The sequence below is a fragment of the Andrographis paniculata genome, unplaced genomic scaffold (assembly GCF_009805555.1).
Source record: "Andrographis paniculata isolate CXL003 unplaced genomic scaffold, ASM980555v1 Contig21END, whole genome shotgun sequence".
Lineage (NCBI taxonomy): Eukaryota > Viridiplantae > Streptophyta > Magnoliopsida > Lamiales > Acanthaceae > Andrographis > Andrographis paniculata.
The window spans coordinates 2247538-2266557 of NW_026137502.1; the positions used below are offsets into that span (position 1 = coordinate 2247538).

General features: G+C 31.3%; 2 protein-coding genes across 2 annotated transcripts; one reads left to right on the forward strand and one right to left on the reverse strand.

Annotated features, from left to right (window-relative positions):
- The first annotated feature begins 699 nt into the window (after positions 1-699).
- On the forward strand, positions 700-11693 carry LOC127244843 (uncharacterized). The gene is made up of 7 exons (XM_051265375.1): positions 700-2370; positions 3555-3972; positions 5217-5361; positions 6379-6494; positions 6575-6653; positions 10301-10534; positions 11243-11693. Exons 1-7 carry the CDS (start codon positions 1236-1238, stop codon positions 11546-11548), a joined length of 2433 nt encoding a protein of 810 aa, XP_051121332.1. The 5' UTR covers positions 700-1235; the 3' UTR covers positions 11549-11693.
- Positions 11694-14569: 2876 nt separating this feature from the next.
- On the reverse strand, positions 14570-16753 carry LOC127245038 (LOB domain-containing protein 1-like). Its single transcript, XM_051265683.1, has 2 exons — positions 16487-16753; positions 14570-14944 (listed from the first exon to the last, which is right to left on the reverse strand). Exons 1-2 carry the CDS (start codon positions 16697-16699, stop codon positions 14570-14572), a joined length of 588 nt encoding a protein of 195 aa, XP_051121640.1. The 5' UTR covers positions 16700-16753.
- Positions 16754-19020: the final 2267 nt, after the last annotated feature.

The following is a 19020-nucleotide window of genomic DNA, read 5'->3' on the forward strand; positions in this document are numbered from 1 at the left end:
TTAGTTTCTTTGTCGGATTGAAATTAATTATTTTTCTGGATAAGAGTATAATTGAATTAAAACTTAAAATTTATATTAGATAATTTAAAATTATTAAAAGAATTTAAAAATTTCTTAAATAAATTGTACTCCCTTCGTTACAATACAATAGTTTTGTTTACTATTTTTGTCCGTCCCAAAATAATAGTTTTATTTTCATAAATAACTGTATCTGATATAACTGCTCTTACTCTTTCATTATTATTTTTACACTAATACACTTACAAGGTTTTTCACCTATACTTTTTATGTGCTATCAATATAATATAATACTCCTTAAATTCCGTATTCAACATAACTAATATTATAGTTTCGAGACGGAGAGAGTAAAAAAATACATTTATATTAATATAAAATAATTTCAACTTATTTATATTCAATTACCGTTTTTTTTTTTTTTTTTTTTTTTTTTTTTTTTTTTTAAAGGCAATTGAAACGCCCTCAATTGATATACTAATCATACTTTATTTCAAAACTTCTATTAATAATGAGAGAATTTTATTAATTGATATACCAATCATACTTTATTCAAAATTAAAGACAGTCGCTATTCGATTAATTACAATTAAATACCTTTAATATGAAAATTTTGCTTTATCTGAAATGAAATGGAGTATAATATTCTCTTGTTTTGTTCCCACTTGTTCATCGACGCTATCACCAATCCACATCTTCGACTCATTTTAGAAAACTGCGTACTCACAAATACCCTTTATCCAAAAATTTTCAAGCCTCATAAAATGAAACCCACCCTTTACTGTAAATCTTAATTCCCGATGGAAAAACGATCCCTTTTTGGCTTGTTTGTCTTCCCAATTGAAAGAATGTGCTTATGCAACGTAGACGCACACCTCCCATTTCTTCATTTTTTAATTTTTTTTTTAACTGAAAAATCTATGTCCATGTATGTATGTGTGTGTTCGCATATCTGAAGTCAGAGCAGCGCGTTAGGCATATAGAGCAGAGCCCACCTCGAAAGTTTCGCCGAAGCAATCCATTAAAGTTGAAAGGCGTCGTTCTTCGACGGGTCTGCATTTTATTCTTTTTTTAATTTTTGGGAGGGGCGTTTTGATCGTTAGCAATCATGGGGAGGTTTTGTGTTTCTTGATTGATGGAATGCATGCCTGATGGTGTAATTTGTGTTTGGAGCTGTGGAATTCTTGATTGATTTTGCGGTTAAGCTAGGGTTTTGAGTGATGGTGGTGTCTGGCAATGATACGGTGGAGTCGTTTTTGAATAACATTCAGATTGTGAAGAATATATTTTTGCCTCTGGAATCTCAGTTTCGGAGGGTTGCCAAGAATTTCGAGCACTGCTTTAATGATGTGTTGAGAAATGGGAATTTGAATGGATATGTGGGTGGTGCTAAAGTTGAGCTGCTGTCTGCTCAGTTGAATGTGAAGAAGAAGAAGAAGATTGATCGAGATGATGTCATTGGCGATACCCAAGGGAAAAGGAGCCCCCCAATTAAGGTTATTGTTGGGATATTCATGGAAAATTGTGGGGTGAATGATTGTTCCAAATTTGGTGTAGGAGGGAAATTAAATGGGAACACGACGACGAAAAATAGACCGGAGGAGGGTAATGGGATTGGCAATGGTGAAAGAGACCAGAAATCCCATGATGGTAGCTTGCATCTTGAGATGGCATTGTCGTTTTTGATCAATGGTTTTGTACAAGCTCTCCTAACCACATTGAGCTCTGACAAAAAGGTGTTTAAGTGGAAGAGTGATAAGGAAGTTTCTTGTGGGAAAAGGAACAGAAGAGACGAAGTTGTTGGAAAGAGTAAGGATAAGGTTAAAGAAGGGAAAGAATTACCATTTGACTACTTGGTGGGATTTGTGACTGATCCATTGAGTTATTTTCCAAAGTTTGATGTTGGTGTTCAGAATCAAGAATATAAGGGGTTTGATTCTGATGATTTGGCCGGGCCAACAAATCAATTTGACCATTTTAAGGCATTCACCAGTATTGTAGAAGGTAAACGAGCCGATTTGAGTGGATTCTTGGGAAATTTGATGTTTGCACGAGTTGGGGGTGTGCCATCAGGTATAGTTGAAGCACCTGCTGTAAAAGATGCTGGAGAGGAGGGAGTTGGAAATGCTGTCAATCAGGAAGATAGTCGAAGCAGTTCACCGCAAAAATTGGGAAACAGTTTGCTCAGCATTCCGTTGTCCAATGTTGAGCGTCTGAGATCTACACTGTCAACCGTGTCGTTGACAGAACTGATTGAGCTTCTCCCACCATTAGGACGGGCTTCAAAAGATGAGCATCCTGACAAGAAGAAACTGTTCTCGGTCCAAGATTTCTTCAGATACACTGAAGCCGAAGGCATGTATTTCATTTCAAATGCCCTGTATATGCCTGAAATATTCCAAGATTATATGAGCATATTCCTATATTTGATTGATATTTGGTTGGACTTGTTTTTACTCAGTTCTATTTCAAATGGATAGATGTGCATTACATCGAGTCTTTAGTAACTTATTTGGAGATATGCTACCTAAACAGCTGCTACCTGTCTTTCCGTGTATATTTGCCTGTTGATATTTGTTGATGATGAATTGGATTTCATATCTGTATTTCTGCGAGCAATATGATTATCTCTTTGCTTTAATTTTTGCTTCTTTGAATGCTTGAATCCTTTTGTGATAGTTGTGATGACTGATGAGCGTGGAAATTATTACCTGAATTTGCAATCTTTCGGGGTTACCGTTTTCCTGAGGTTTTTGGAACTATATGATAGCTTCTTCTTTACTTTATGTGTTGAAGCATACTAGCAGATTGTTGCTCATTGAGTTGATTATTCTGCTACTTTTTGTTTGGTCTAACATAAGCATTCTTTCAAATTCAGAATAATTAGATAGTGATTAGGAAACTAGTATGTGTTGCTGTAAGCAGTAGTTGGATTAAATGTTGCAGGAATTCTTGCTTACCTAGAACTTCTCTAACTTTGACTAGACCCTTTCTTATCTGATAGTTGCTCTTTGAATTGGAAAGAACTTTGTAAGAATATCATTTCTTTAGTCTAAAGGAATAAATTGATATGAAAGAGTTGCCACTACAAGTCATAGTTAGTTGGTATAGAATCTAGTATATTTCTAGCCATTTCAACTGCCACCATTTTATGTGTATTTTCAATTGCAAACGAGTTTCTTTCCATTCATTTATGTGTTGTCTCTGTGTAGTACTGGTGTGAATAGAGCTGTTAGCAGAAGATTGTACTGGAAAGTACTCACATCTGTTTCCTTGCTAGAGAACTGAGATTCTGTTTAGTCAATATAGTTGTGAACTTCCTGATTTACATGGAAATTTTTAGTCGATTAAGTTAACATGCAATATGCAGAGTGTACATGGTAAAATTATGTGGGCCATGAGACAGAAGCCTTGTAATTTGTATGCCTTCTAATATGCACTGATTGTTTTACTCTATGAAGCTGATATGTGATTTCTCTACTAGCTGATATATGGTTTGAATCTTTGCGATATGTGCATCTAAACCTCAGTTTCTGCAGGAAAAAGGTTTTTCCAGGAATTGGATAGAGATGGTGATGGGCAAGTTACTCTGGAAGATTTGGAAATTGCTATGAGAAAAAGAAAACTGCCTAAGAGATATGCTCATGAATTTATGCGACGCACTAGGAGTCACTTGTTTTCAAAATCTTTTGGCTGGAAACAATTTCTTTCCTTGATGGAACAAAAAGAACCAATCATTCTTCGAGCTTATACCAGTCTCTGTTTAAGCAAATCAGGGACCCTTCAAAAAAGTGAAATTCTGTCATCACTAGAGAATGCAGGACTTCCGGCAAATGAAGATAATGCTGTTGCCATGATGCGATTTTTGAATGCGGACACTGAGGAATCTATATCTTATGGCCATTTCAGAAATTTCATGCTTTTGCTTCCATCAGATCGACTTCAAGAAGATCCACGGTAAATTAAGGTTCCTCTTTCTTTCTTGCTCTTTGTAGGTTTTTATTCAGAAAATGATGTTATATGTCAAAGTCCTGGTTATTGAGTTTTGTTTGAGCATATTTTGTATGGTAGTGAACAGAGAAGGCAGAATAGTGGCTTTTAGTTATTAGGACACTGTATTACTTGGGAAGCATATGAATAGTATTTCTGCTAGTTAGCATTCTATATAAACTTTGATGATCTTTCTTTAAAGTATCGTAGCTAGTCATTAGAACTAACAAATCTTAACTAATTCTCTCAAACACATTTTATTTGTATGATTAGAATGTTAACATTTTATATGTTCCACCTGTAAGTGCCTGCTATATGCTTGCAACCTGGATGCCTATAATATTTTAGTATTTTACGAAGTATTTCCTCCGTTCGCCAAATTTATTTCTACTTTCGTTTTTAGTGTGTCCGTTAAATTTACTTTATAACTCATTTTAGCAAATTCAACAGATCTAACATTTAAGTATTATCCTTTATTCAACACTTATTTACAACAAATTCCACTAATTTTATTACATTATCTCTTTTTCATTTTTTTAATTTCTAACTAAGTTTTCAAAAACACCCCAAACTACTTTTTTATTTTTATCAAATTTTCAAAAAAATATTCATTTTCTTAATTTCCATGCCAGACTCAAGTGACCTCATTTTACTGGACAGAGGGTGTTTATTGTATCTTTGACTTGCATTCAGATATGGAAAAAGCACGAAAGCAATACTTAGTAACAGGATCCGCTCTCCAAAGTTTCTTGATTTTTTTTGAAATCCCTATATATTTTATATTTACCTTAAAGATCTGATATGCAGTAAATCTCCCAGGGGACCACACTTGATGCTTTCTAATACACATATCCAATTTTTTTTCCGTGTTTCTTTTATGCAGGAGTTTTAACAATATAGACCAGTTTCATTGAGATAGCTAGTCTTACTACGCATAATATTTATTGTTGTCTGATAGCTTATGGTGCAATAGATTATAAGCTGAGAAGACAGTATATAATTCAGAATAATGATCAGCCATTTGTTGTTCTGAGTTGGAGTTGCACAGCCGTAGAAAATCTTGCTTGGGTTGTACATTTGTAAAGGATTTGAGTATTTATTTTAGTACTGGCCCTAATCCCTAATCAACTTGCATATTGCTTATTTATTTTTGTTTTTTACCCGAAACTGATGGTATGGTTCGCACTCACGTTTGCTTTATGCTAATACAGAAGCATCTGGTTTGAAGCTGCAACTGTTGTTGCTGTTCCTCCTCCTATTGAAATACCTGCTGGGAGCGTTCTAAAATCCGCACTCGCTGGAGGGCTTGCCTCTGCATTATCAACATCTTTTCTTTATCCTGTCGACACAGTTAAGGTACAGATTTGTGAATAATTTATTGCATCCAAATTTAAATTTTCATACTTTTCTATTTATTATATTAGTGCCTTTTATGTTTTGTTTTAGTTCCTCATGAAAATGAATTATTGAAACTTTTTTTTTTCTACCCCCTAACATTCCTGATTTCTTTGTACGTTTAGTTCCTGTATACTAACCTCAAAATTGCTTGAGGAACCAATGTCATTATGTTAAAGAACATATAATGGATGAATATATTAATAAACATACCCTGAGGGAACATCCTGGAAACTCTAATCGAACTTGGTTCCATTAACAAGTTTGCTCAAATGTTTGTGAAAGCTGTTATAAGGATTTTTTATTATGTTTTTTTACAAACAACTTTGGTTAAATAGTGTCATACAGGTAGGCCCTTCAGCTAGTGTGGCATAAAATAGCAAGCTGGAAAGAATATGATTTTTCATTTAAAAATTGAACTTTTCCAATACTGTATGCCTAGTTAATTTTTGGGAGTGCACTTTTTGTATGTTTTGTGAATTTAGGCATCTTTGTTCTTTTGGAAAAGACTTTTGGCGTATATATTTAAGTTATTCTTTTGTTCTATATACAATAAAAATATACACATTATATGGGTGGCTTGATAAAGAATTGGATTAACAAGCAAATTTAAAGCCTCATGTATTTTTAAAAAATTTGAATTTGGATTTTTAATTAATATTTGAAAAAAAAAATTTTAAAATATTGTGCTTAAGTACTTTATTGGTTTCAACAGTCTTCAAAAAATACACACTGATTGTTATTCTCAGAAAGTGCTAAAGCGCTGTGATCCTGCACTCTGTATTTGGGTTGTAGTGCAGTGCATTGCAATTTGCAACTCTACTTTTTCTTGTTATTTGGTGGTTAATACTGAATTGTTATATAATACTTAGGTCAGGAATGTACAACAAATCCCATGAACTAAAAACTGAATACAGAATTTGAAAAGTATATACATTTTCCCTGTCATTTGATTTCACTAATTTGAATTGTTTCCAGACACGGGTGCAAGCTTCAACCCTAAGCTTCCCAGAAATTCTGTCGAAGCTTCCTGAACTTGGTGTCCGAGGATTGTACAGGGGATCCATTCCAGCAATATTAGGGCAATTTTCAAGGTATGAATTTATTGCCTTTTCCTTCCTTCCATTCTTGAATGTCTACTTCCATCCTAGATGCTAAGAGTGTGGTATTGCAGCCATGGTTTGCGTACAGGAATTTTTGAAGCGAGCAAACTTGTGTTGGTAAATGTTGCTCCTACACTGCCGGAACTACAGGTAAGGATCACCATGATCATGCTTCTCTGATTAGATGATATCTCATGTGGTACATACAATTGTTATATATGCATGGCTATCATTATCAAATTCCAATGATTAGGAAATCAACATCAATAAATTGCTCATTAATTACAGTCATGCTTCTAAGTTCTATCAGCTAGTTGAATCATTGTGGAAAGTTGGCAGGGTCTTGGTCTTGGCTATAAGGCTATTATATGAATCATGTTTATTTTCCTTTGGGGTTAAATGTAGTTTATTTCCCATTTCTTCTAGGGTGTTCTCATCCCCTTCAAGTATAAGTTGAGTCATCCTTATTTTTTCTACGTAAAGGCCATTGAAAGGTCTTGCTCAAATTATCATATAATAATTTCTCTCTTTTTGTCATCTCTAGTGCATTTATTGCATATTCTATTTAGTACAGTTTACCTGCACATCTATGTGGCAACATTCTGTTTTCAATCATGCCCTGTGGAGCATTGTTGTTCCAATAAATTGTTCTTTCTATCTTAGAGTGAATTAGAATTACAGAGCATCCTTTATGCACTTTTCCCATTTTAGTTTGGGGTGGGGTGTTTTAGAGTTGGCTTGATTCTTATAAATTGTAAATACTTTGTTTTATCCTGTAGGTGTCACTGCACATTATAGTGTAGTAGCCATTTTCTATGACTCGTTTAAGTTACCATACCTCTTCCATTCTTTTATTATATCTTTCGTATTTAAGACTAGTCACATTATGTATCAGTTCACAATGTCATATGCTTTTTTAAAGGTTACTATTTAAATAATTTAGATGATTTTCACTTTATTGTAAACAAATTGGTTATTGATACCTATTCTGTGTTCTCAACCTTGCTTGTGGTTTGTTATAGCTTTGTAATGTTGCTTCTTAACTTGATCCCTCTATACTTTGTACTGTTTTGTAATCCTCTATTATTCTTGAATTAAGTGCTTAGGTAGTTTTCCTCCATTCATTGGGCAATTTTCATGTTTCCATGACGGTGTTAACTGACCTTGTAAGTTTGGTGATTGCATATTCTCTTAAATACACCCAATCTTCTATTAGAATATAGTTGGATTATTGCTTTTCCATTTTCAGGTTTTTTTACTCGATGACTTTATTTATCATTGAAGTAAATCGTCAATGGTCTTATATTTCTATGGAGGAGGATTCTGGCACTGATTAACATTCGGCATTTTGTATATTATAAGTCAGTGTTTCATATACACTTATTAAGTAAATTATATAGCTAATTTAGCACATGAATAAATGAGTATTCTGAATAGTGAATATACATTAATTTATTCAACAACATATTGGTATAATGAAAATAACATATCATACATCTATATGCAATATATTAAATAATACAAAGCAACATAGGAACAAGTTTATTATTGAACAATGGAATAGCTAAATTATTTATCCCCACTCAACATCTTGTATGCCTTAAGTCAATGTTTCATATGTAAATATTCAGTATATTTTTATAGTCCGTGCATGCATACATAAACAGAAACTTTAGTTCTCTACCTTCTAAAATTTAAAAGCCACAATATTTCACTCTTATAAAAACACCATATCTCCTTTATGAATACAGCATGTTCAACTAAAGAGGACAATTTCCTAAAATCAACACAGTAGTTAGCACTGGATCCTGCTCCATTTCTTTCATCACCTAAAACATTTTCATTTTCATCTTCTATATATATTTATGCTATTCTCTTTGTTTTCTTTTCATTCAATTTCGCTATTACACATGCCTGCATTAAACCTTCTTCACATGCCTTGTTATCTAGCTCATTATAAAGTTCTTCAAAAGGCCACTTTTAGTATTTTTTTTGGGCCATGTGCATTACTTACTCTTTTTAGCTGCTTTAATTTCACCATGAATACAACCTTTTCCAAATGTTTAATACTTTGCAGTTTTGATTGTTCATTTATGCATTTTCTCAATATGTTTGTTTAACGCTACCTTCATTATGTATTGTAATCTATATATTTATTTCCTTTTGACTGATAAGGGGCCACACGATTATTTTTGTTTGGCCAGTTGTATTATTCCATGTGATGTCTACTATGTGTTCTACTTTTCATTTGCTGATTCCTAATAAGACCTTTATAATGGGTGCGTTTGTTTGTGGGTTTGGGAGTTGGGTTTGGGGTTTAGATTTTAGAATAGTAAAATTTTGAATTGGAATAGTTGTTTGATGTGATAACTGATCCAACATTTTTATGATTTTATATTGAGTTCTGTCACTTGTTCAACGTAATTTAGGTAATTTTTTTTTTTTTCTTGATTAGCTTTTCTTAAGCCTTCAAGAATTATTAATGTTCCTAAGAAGTGAGATTTCTCTTGGATACTGTTCTATCTGTACTGAGTTTTCTAACCCCCTTCCCGGTCATAGTTGGGAAATAATTAATTTATTATTTATTTAAACCATTTTTTTTTTAATATAATTACATTTTGTTTCCCCTTTTAAGTTAGATTTTACATATAAACAAGTGACAAGGCATCACATAATCTAAGATGCTTTACCTCACTATTTTACTACCCTTCGATACTTCTCATTACCTTCTCCACATGTTAATTTGAGTACGCTTTCATAATAGTTTTCTAATTTTGTTGGATATCAGAAATTTAGTTTCCAAGTCTTGCTGGAGTAAGATTGATTTACCATGTATGTATCCATTGTGAATGATCCTTTTTAATCTACAACTCTATTCAATTTTGTAACTTCTACGATACTGATCAAATGATTAATGCTCATTTATATTTATCGTTCAAATTGGAATTGAGTAGTAATATGCTTAAGCTTGACTTGTTTATTATCGAGTTCAAATTGGATTGGAGTACCTTATTTTGATTTCAAGTGTGCTCATCTATAAAACAAAAATCCAACAAATTTTTGAGTATGAAAATTACAATCAGGTTAATTATGACTTTTATTAGATGATGAGAAAGAAATATTTTAATTTAATATATAAGTTGGTTAGAAAATATTTATGCAAACTATGATTATAAGAATATATAAAATGATGAGCGTCTCTTCTTGTGTTCTTGATTTTTCTTTTTTCTTTTTATCGGAAAATATATGTTGGATGTAATATCTTTTGGCGAGAAATTACTTTACCGTTGATTGTATAGTATGAAGAAGGCAAAAATACACGAGCATTAGAGCACACAGCCCATAAACCTTGATAATTATCTCGTATTATAATCCCTATAGGTGGGGAAGTCAGCTGGGTAATACTCAATCAGTCATGCTTCAAACTCACAATACACAACGAGCTCCCAATTGAGCATGTTTCAAATTTTCCATACAACTGAGGTCACACAGAGCAAGTTTCAATCTCAAGTAGATTGACTTCTTTGACACCCCTAACGCCGAGGGTTCTTGTGGATTTTCATATCCATGTTATAAAGAGGGATAGTATTTTACAGTACCCGTTTTCTTATTTTGGCTTGAGACAGGCAGTGTTATTATGATGATAGATGAGTTTCCAGGGAATTTCTATAAAAGTAAATTGAATGTTATTTTTGGCAGTCGAGAAGTGATGCCTTGGTTCATATTTGGAAATATTAAATTCCAAGCAGTTTCTCCTAAAATGAAGAGTTGCTTATATTTGATCATAATATCTTTAGGTTCAATCTATGGCATCATTCTGTAGCACTTTTCTGGGAACAGCAGTCCGGATTCCATGTGAAGTGTTGAAGCAAAGATTGCAGGCTGGTCTGTTCAACAATGTTGGAGAAGCCGTTGTAGGAACTTGGCAGCAAGATGGTCTCAGGGGTTTCTTCCGAGGCACTGGTGCCACCCTCTGCCGGGAGGTTCCACTATATGTTGCTGGCATGGGACTATATGCTGAATCAAAGAAGGTACAAATATTCTATATTTAACCATCTTTGTACTTCAGGGGTTGATGGTGTGATCATATAAGGCTGATATCAGTTCATGGAAGATAGATCGATAGACAGATGTAGTGAAAATCTGAAAAACTATGGATCTGTTGGGTCACATCTTTACAACCTTGACTCAAAAAGAACACACAAAACCTTCTAAATTGCGACATTCTAAACTAGCCTTCCTCTTAATATCTATCTAATGTTCATTTTACATTTGTGCATTTGCATCCTGATCAGTTATGTGCGGTGTATTCATACACTTTTATGCTATTATGATGACAGTATGACATGTATTCTTATAAATAAATTTCATTGCTACTATTTTTATGTTTAATATCATTTTCATGTCTAAAAACATACATGATTGATGCTTCCTCAAGGGCTCTAAATATATACGAAGACAGTATCTCGATATGCCAATTAGTTTTGAGGAATTTGTATGGTTTCCTTCTGTCCGAAGATGAGCCTTCCATGCCTGTGCACTTTTTTGTTGGAAATTATTTCGATATGCTTAAAGTGGTAACACTGCTCGAAGTTGTGACTTATAATGTAAAGTCTTGACAGTAATTAATTTGACTGGATATCATAATATAAAAATATATGAACATAGATGACAGAGTGGTTAATGTTTCATTTTGTGAATTCTGCATATGATATGCTTTCGGCTTCCACTTTTTTCAGGCTGCACAGAGGCTTATAGGACGTGAGCTAGACCCGTGGGAGACAATTGCTGTTGGCGCACTGTCTGGAGGAATAGCTGCTGTCTTAACAACTCCATTCGATGTAATAAAGACAAGGACAATGACAGCACCTCAGGGTCGACCAGTGTCATTATCCATTGTTGCGCTCTCTATCCTGAGTCACGAAGGGCCCATTGGATTATTCAAAGGAGCCATTCCCAGGTTCTTCTGGATCGCGCCACTTGGCGCAATGAACTTTGCCGGGTACGAGCTTGCGAGGAAAGCAATGGACAAGAATGAGAAATAGCTTCCAGGTGCCTTCTGGAAAACTCCCTGTTTTTGATCTGATTCCTGGATAAAAATTAGCTGTTTAAGCCCACATTAAATTCGTCGATATATTTACTCTTTTTGCCTGGATTATTACAGTATTCTGAGGTTCCCCTTTATCAACATGGAATTTTTTGAGGTTCTCAATATAAAAATTCCCCCATAGTTTTTGTGCTTCTGTGAGGAAAATAAATAAATAAATAAATGCGGCTATACCTTTTTTCTCTCTTTAATAGGCACTGTTATTATTATTTGCCTTTTTCTTAGATAAAAAAGAAATGCTGATTCCTTAAAGGGGCATATGTGTGGCATTGGATTGGTTACGGTGCTGATTAGTTCTAATCGATTTAGAGCTATTACTTTCAATTCATGATTTGAGTTCAATCAACATGTATTCTGTGGATTTAACATAGGTTGTTAATTTATATACTGAATTTGTGTTATGCTAACATGCATGTTGTGTTGTCGGATTATACTTATGATGCTAGTTCATACTTCTTCCGTCCACTTTATTGCATTCAATTTGTTGAAAATTTTCTCCAATATATTATATGAGTCAGTAGTACCTTTGGTGATTCCATCTTTCCAACTTTCTGGATATGCTTATTCAATGTTTGGTCTAGCATTATTTCATCAAGTTATTTCCTTTTAAATCTATCAAATTAAATATTTTTCATTAGATATATTAATAAAACATCATTACAAATAATTATTTATATCATATTAGATGGAATACTATTCAATTTTAAATTTTACTATTCTAAAGTCGTATATTCAAATCTAAACTTTAAAACAGACACACTTTTAGTTTTGAAATTTATTCAAAGCCCTCTTGTTATGTCTATGTTGTTGAAAATGGGTTTTGAGCTATCCGAAATATCCTAGTCCTTGCTTCAAACACAATATATGAAAGTAAGAGTTTGAAATTATTGTCCCAGGGATGGTCTGGTGGCGTAGGGGTTGAAATGTGAGTTCATGGGTTCAAACCGTCGAAAACTCAAGACCTTAACTAGCCCGCCAATGACTATTCCAATACCATTTGAGAAAAATTTAAAATGACAATAAAAAAAATTTTGATTTAAATTTTAATATTAAGTACAATTATGAATACCAAAAAGAGTAATATTTAATTTAATATTTTGTGAAATATATATTCTTAAAAGAATTGTAGAGTTTACTCAAAACATTCTTTAAATATGAATAAATCATACAATACAAATACTTAAAATTTTATACCATTTTTTTTTATATATAAAAATAATAGTGTATATTTAAAAAAAATAAGGTATATGAATTTGAAGTTACAAATAACAAGAAGTTTGACTCAACTAAAATATAACACAATATCATGCCACAAGTAGTTAACCTAACGTAATTTGCCTTGTCGGACCTAGTTTGCATGGTATTATATTCGACCGAGAGTTTAGCTAGTGTGTACTTTTGGGATATATTCAACACTCCCCTCGAGATGATAATTTCGAAAATTCATACAGAATCAATATGTCAAAAAGGAATCCGAAAGTTCTCACATTTTTTCCAATGACCATGTTAAGAAGAAATCCAAATTTTCAACGTTATAAGCTAAGGAAGTTTCACATTTTTTCCAACGTGGGACATATTCAACCAACGATGAAGTCCATTGATGTATATATATACATATATATTGTTTTCAACCAAACAAAAATGGTCAAATATAGCAAGTTAGACAAAGAAACTCTAGGGTTTGTTTTGTATAGTTTTGTCATTGTATTATTCGTAACTTTTATTCCTTTAAATCATTATTAAATATTTATTTATTTATTTTTATTTAATATATTATATAATATTAATATATATATATTTTCCCCCCAAAACATCATTACTGATTCACATCACATATCACATAATATTTTAATTTAGAATTTTTACTATTTCTAATCTAAAATTTAAATTCAACTCTTCAAAAATAGACCTAAGGCTTGTGTTTAAATAATGAATGGATGTGATGTTTAATGAAAGGATATTTACATTTTTATAAGAAATTATAATGTAATACATTAAAAAAAATTGGAAAAAAAAAAACTCAATTAATTAGAATATCAGGATGTGTTTATTTTTGTTCTTATATTTGTATTAATGAATCTACATTTTTTTTTTCTTTTCTTTTCTTTAAAAATTTATATCAAATACTAACTTTCATTATAAATATCATATATAATTATTTTCACTTAAAATTTTTTGAAATCTAAAACATCAAAACTAAAATAAAAATATATGTTAACACACTTTAATAGTGAGTGATTGTATTTTGATTCCTATTTTTTCAATATACAATATATATATATATATATTGCAAATATTAACAGAACATTTCAAAACACTTTCAAAAACTCTAACAAAGGATAACATTAGGTAGCCTAATATAGTCACTCCATTACAAGAATTTCAAGCCCGCAAATTGAATCATGACTTTTTTAAGTTTGAACTTTTATTTGAGAATAGTAAATTTTTTGATAAAAATCGTATTTTGATGTGATATAAAAAGAAATATATGATGTGATGTTTTTTAATGAAATTTTTTTTTTTTTTTTAATACATTAAACAGAAAAATATATGTTTTATTTGATAGAATTAGAGATAATTTTTTTGATAAATAATGCAAAACCAAAATCAAATCTTAAAGTTAGAAATGTATATCATAATGAATATTTAATGTTCCATAATAAATTAAAGGAAAATTAAATATTTCAATATTTGATAATTTTTTATTTTATTTTATTTTTTATTAATAGTGCAAAACCAAACTTAGGCCTTGAAGCTAAAAGCATAAGATCATTCGAATCTAGACTAATTATCAAAATTTTGATTTGACATTATTACATAGAGAAAAAAAAACAATTAATCAAAATAAAACTTGGAAACATATATATATATATTTGTGTGTATATTAAATTTATATCAATAAATAATTTTTTTTTTAATTTTTTTATTTTCTCATAATCTTGATATCTATACCAATTCATCATGTCCATAGGGGATCCCATGAAAACCCTAAATTGGTTTCTTCACCATTGTAGAAGGAGGGTGTGATTAGAGTATCACAAATTTGTAGGGGGAATGTCGAGTCATTATCATCGTCCTCCTCGTCTTGTTGTTGATGGAATTTTGTGTTTCTCGGGGAATCCCTTTTGCTGATTTGATCGAATAAGTACGCGTTGAGGCATTGCATGTTTAGAATTTCAGCGTTCGCCTTGGCGAGCTCGGCTTGGAGCTCGCCGATTTGCTTTTGAAGATTACTAATGGCGCCGGCGGAGCCGTACACTGGATCTCGTAGTCGCGCACTTGCCTCGTATACCATACTGTTTACTGTATCGGATCTTTGATCCACAGGAACTTCCTATTATTATTTTGGTGAATTAGTTATTGTATAAAAGTTAGATTATTTATATAATAAAATTGTCCAGTAAAAGAAACTAAATCCTAGCTCGAGTTAGAATTGGTGCTGACAGCACATCATGTGCTAACAGACAACACACGATATTACTATAAACAATCGTATATTAATATAATACAAATATAATAAATGATCTTGTTTCATACAACACACGTTATAACTATAAATAACAACATATTTCTTTATTTCATACAACACACACAACATGTGTGGTTTAAAATGAAAATATATACGAGAAAATTGCAAAAAAATATCTTTATGTATTCATCATTATCACTTTTATCTTGTATTTATATCTCTGACAAAATATATCTTACATATTTGCAAAAATTGCTATTTCTATCATTTGACCCCTCGAGACGTTCACACCATGCGCGGTCTAGCGCTGCTACGGACGGCCAAATAATAGAAATAACTACTTTTATAAACATGTGAGATATATTTTGCCCGTAAGATAAATAGAAGATAAAAATAATAATGAGTTTACATGAAAAATATTTTTTTGTAATTTTTCCAAATATATGCTATCTGCATATTTAATTTGTGCTGATTGAAAAAGCATGGTACTAATTTTCAATTATTCTTACTTTTTGATTGGAAGTATAATCTGAGTTTAGTATTTGCTGTGTGATGGTAGACTTTGTGGGGATAGGAACCATATAATGGGCCATTTCAATTTGACCTTTAAACATATTATTGATTTCATAAAAATTATTATTGTTTTTATTATTTTCTTTAGAAAGCTAAAGAAGATGGTGTGGAAGTTTTGAAATTTTAGAAAATTTTGATAACAAAAAATTATATATTTAATTAGATTTTGTTTTTTCTAATTTTTTTACACGGTTTTTTCAAAAAAAAATACTAAATATTCATTATTTTTATATTTTCTATATAATTTTTTATATCTCATATAAAAAAAATTTCTTTTTAACTATTTCACAAACCAAACACACCCTTAGACTTTCGTTATATTTTATATATTTCTATTTTGGATTGTCCAATTACAAAGTAACAATTTCATTAAATATCCAATTTTTTTTTTCACAAATATCATACTTTACATTATATCATTAATTTTACACTGAAAAATAAAGGTAAAAATATCATTGCATTACTTTTAAATGTACATTATAATTAAGATACTATTATTTCTTAAAACCAAAAGTATATGTCTAGTTTGTACATGAGGGAAATAGTATTATTTTTGGCATGTCTCACTTAAAATATGAACTTTGTATATGAAAACTAATTATATATTAATATTAAAATACTTTAAATTTTTACATAAATTTCAAATATATTATGTGCTATTTACATAAATTTCAAATATATCATTTTAGCACATAATTAATTTATACAGAAAATACAAAAGATACAAATATCAAAATTATTTTACATTTCACTTATAAGAAAATATTATTATTTCTTAAACTATTAAAATGTATATATATATATATATATTAAAGTGTAAAACTGTAAAGAGACCTGCAAGAACTTGATGATGTTGCTGGCCCCAAAAACACGATGAGCAATGGAGAATTTGAGTGGGTCCGTGGGGGGGAAGTATGGAGCCAGCACGCATTTCTCCACGCACCGCCGCCGGAGAATCTTGCAGGCGGCGCAAGGGCTTAGAACCGCCGTAGGAGACCACGAAAAGCACCCTTTCGACGACTTGCCGGCGGCGGCGTATGAGCCCATTATATATTTATATATATATATATATGTATGTATGTATGTGTGGAGCAGAGGGGAAGGAGGATTGTCCGATTGTGTGTGGAGAGAAGATCGCCCCGGTGGAAATTCGGGAATTTATAGACACGTGGGGTGGGGTGGTTTAGGGTGGGTAGGGAAGTGGGTGGGGGGAGGAGTAGGGTTGGGGTTTACTGTGGTAAGATACTTTAATGCGAGATGTTTGTCAAGAGGGGACGAGGGGTACCCCAAGGTCCGGTGTTTCTTCTATACGGATCAATTATTATCGGTCATGTCATGTGTATTTTTAAAATAAAAGAATTAATAAAATAAAAAATTTAAAACAAAAAAAGTTAATAAATAAAAAATTTAAATGTACATAACTAATGGTGATCGATCGATATATAAGAGATACAATACATTGAGGATATAGTAACTGACCCTGTCAAGAGTGCGCCACATGAGCTTATAACGAGATTTGAGAAAGTTTATCATCGTATTAAGAGTCTGATAGAAAGTTTATCATCGTTTTTAGGAGGTTGTAGAAAATTTATCCTCGTTTTCAGGAGATTGCTAAAGGTATGACTTCCCTCACTGTTTGAAGTATTATATTTCTCGACAGTTCATACTTTGAAGTATTATATTTCTCGACAGTTCATACATTCCACTAGACATTGCTCAATTTTATATCATGAGCGTGAGTGACGAGTTCTTCAAAACTATGGGGTCGGATCCCTTGTAAGATGTATTTCAAGCTCCATTGTATTCCTTGAATGCACATTTATATGCCAGAAGCATGAGGTTTAGATTTCTTGGTCTTTGCCAAAACATTGTTTCATGTCTCAACGAAGAACACTTCATAATTAAATACCACGCGTTCAAAGTTGTGTCGAACACCGACGGTTTCATATTTTCCGCCACACGCTTCATCCGTCGGTCTCTTGAAGTTACTTGTATTATAAAAATGTAATAGAAGTATTTTTTGTATTTTCTTTACTATGTTTTGTTAAGAAGGGATCCAGACATCCAATTGGTGACAGGTGGAGTGACGCTTCACCCTGTATAGTAGGAGAGTTCCTACATATTAATCAATGTGGGACAATATTCAATAATAATTAATATTTAAAAATAAACCTGTAAAAAAAAGTAAATGTGGCTTTTAGAGCCAGTACTATATCTTTTAAAAAATAAATAATAATATAAAATAAAAATTATACTATATTTGTCTCACTTTTCATGTCCATTTTTTCATTTTCTCTCAGTCTTACTTATTTTGTCACTTTTCTTTTTTTAAAAATAATTATACACTTTAATCTTCTTTTTTAAATTTTAATTTATATTTTTTTTAAAATTTTAATTATACTAATCAATTATCTTTATCTTAATTTATAATTATTTTTATTATACGATAATTATTTTTATTAATATATTTTTAATTATTTATTAATTATACTCCTTTTAAATTCTCGTGTCCACGTTAACGTCGACAAAATATTCTGTACGGATGGAGAAAATAAATAAACTCTGGTGACGAGGAATTAGTGGTATTCCTTTAAAGCTAAAGTGCTCATCATTCAGTATATTCTTTCTGCCACCTGTCTGTCTTCAACTTTAGTTAAGTTTGTTTCAATCTAGGACGCAATTTACCCATGTACCATCCCTATTTTAATCCTATTTATTTATTTATTTATTTATTATTATTATTATTATTATTTATTGTCATAAAAAAAATCTACTGCCGCAGTTTAATCGTAGAATTCTCGGCCTCCTCAGAAAAGATTCGAATTATCTTGTGATATCTGAATAATTAACGTGCAAGAATGTAAAAACTAAAGCTGATAAAAAAGAAAAAAGACGGAAAATTGAAGAAAGAAACTGAAAACTAAAGTTGAAATTGAAAAAAGAAGCCATTAAAAGGTGTTGTTCTTGAAAAAAAAAATTACAGAAAAAATTAATTAGGAAGAAGATGATAAATGAATGTACGTATATAATATGATCTTGGATTTCTTCAATTTTATTGTTATATTTTGATTTCATTGAATAAAGTCTTTTTATTTATTTATTTATTTATTTGGGGTGTGTATATTATTATTATTATTATTATGAAAAGTTTGGTTGAGCTAATAAAATTATTTTTAAGTTTGGGTTTTAATTCCTCAATCATATGATCCTTAGACAATTTATTACTCCATCCGTAGTACTTATTATGTCCATATTTTTATTTTTATATATCTCACTTATTTTGTTATTTTTTTTTAACAAAAGAATTATACACTTTAACTTCGTTCTCCATTTTAAAATTTATAATTTTTAAAATCTAATTATCTAAA

Bases quoted from the DNA above. Each gene is read 5' to 3' on its own strand.
- LOC127244843 (XM_051265375.1), top strand. From the start codon at position 1,236: ATGGTGGTGTCTGGCAATGATACGGTGGAGTCGTTTTTGAATAACATT. The intron at 5,362-6,378 runs GTACAGATTTGT...AATTGTTTCCAG, and splicing joins ATCCTGTCGACACAGTTAAG to ACACGGGTGCAAGCTTCAAC. The intron at 6,495-6,574 runs GTATGAATTTAT...GTGGTATTGCAG, and splicing joins ATATTAGGGCAATTTTCAAG to CCATGGTTTGCGTACAGGAA.
- LOC127245038 (XM_051265683.1), bottom strand. From the start codon at position 16,699: ATGGGCTCATACGCCGCCGCCGGCAAGTCGTCGAAAGGGTGCTTTTCG. The intron at 14,945-16,486 runs GTCTCTTTACAG...AAATAATAATAG, and splicing joins ACATCATCAAGTTCTTGCAG to GAAGTTCCTGTGGATCAAAG.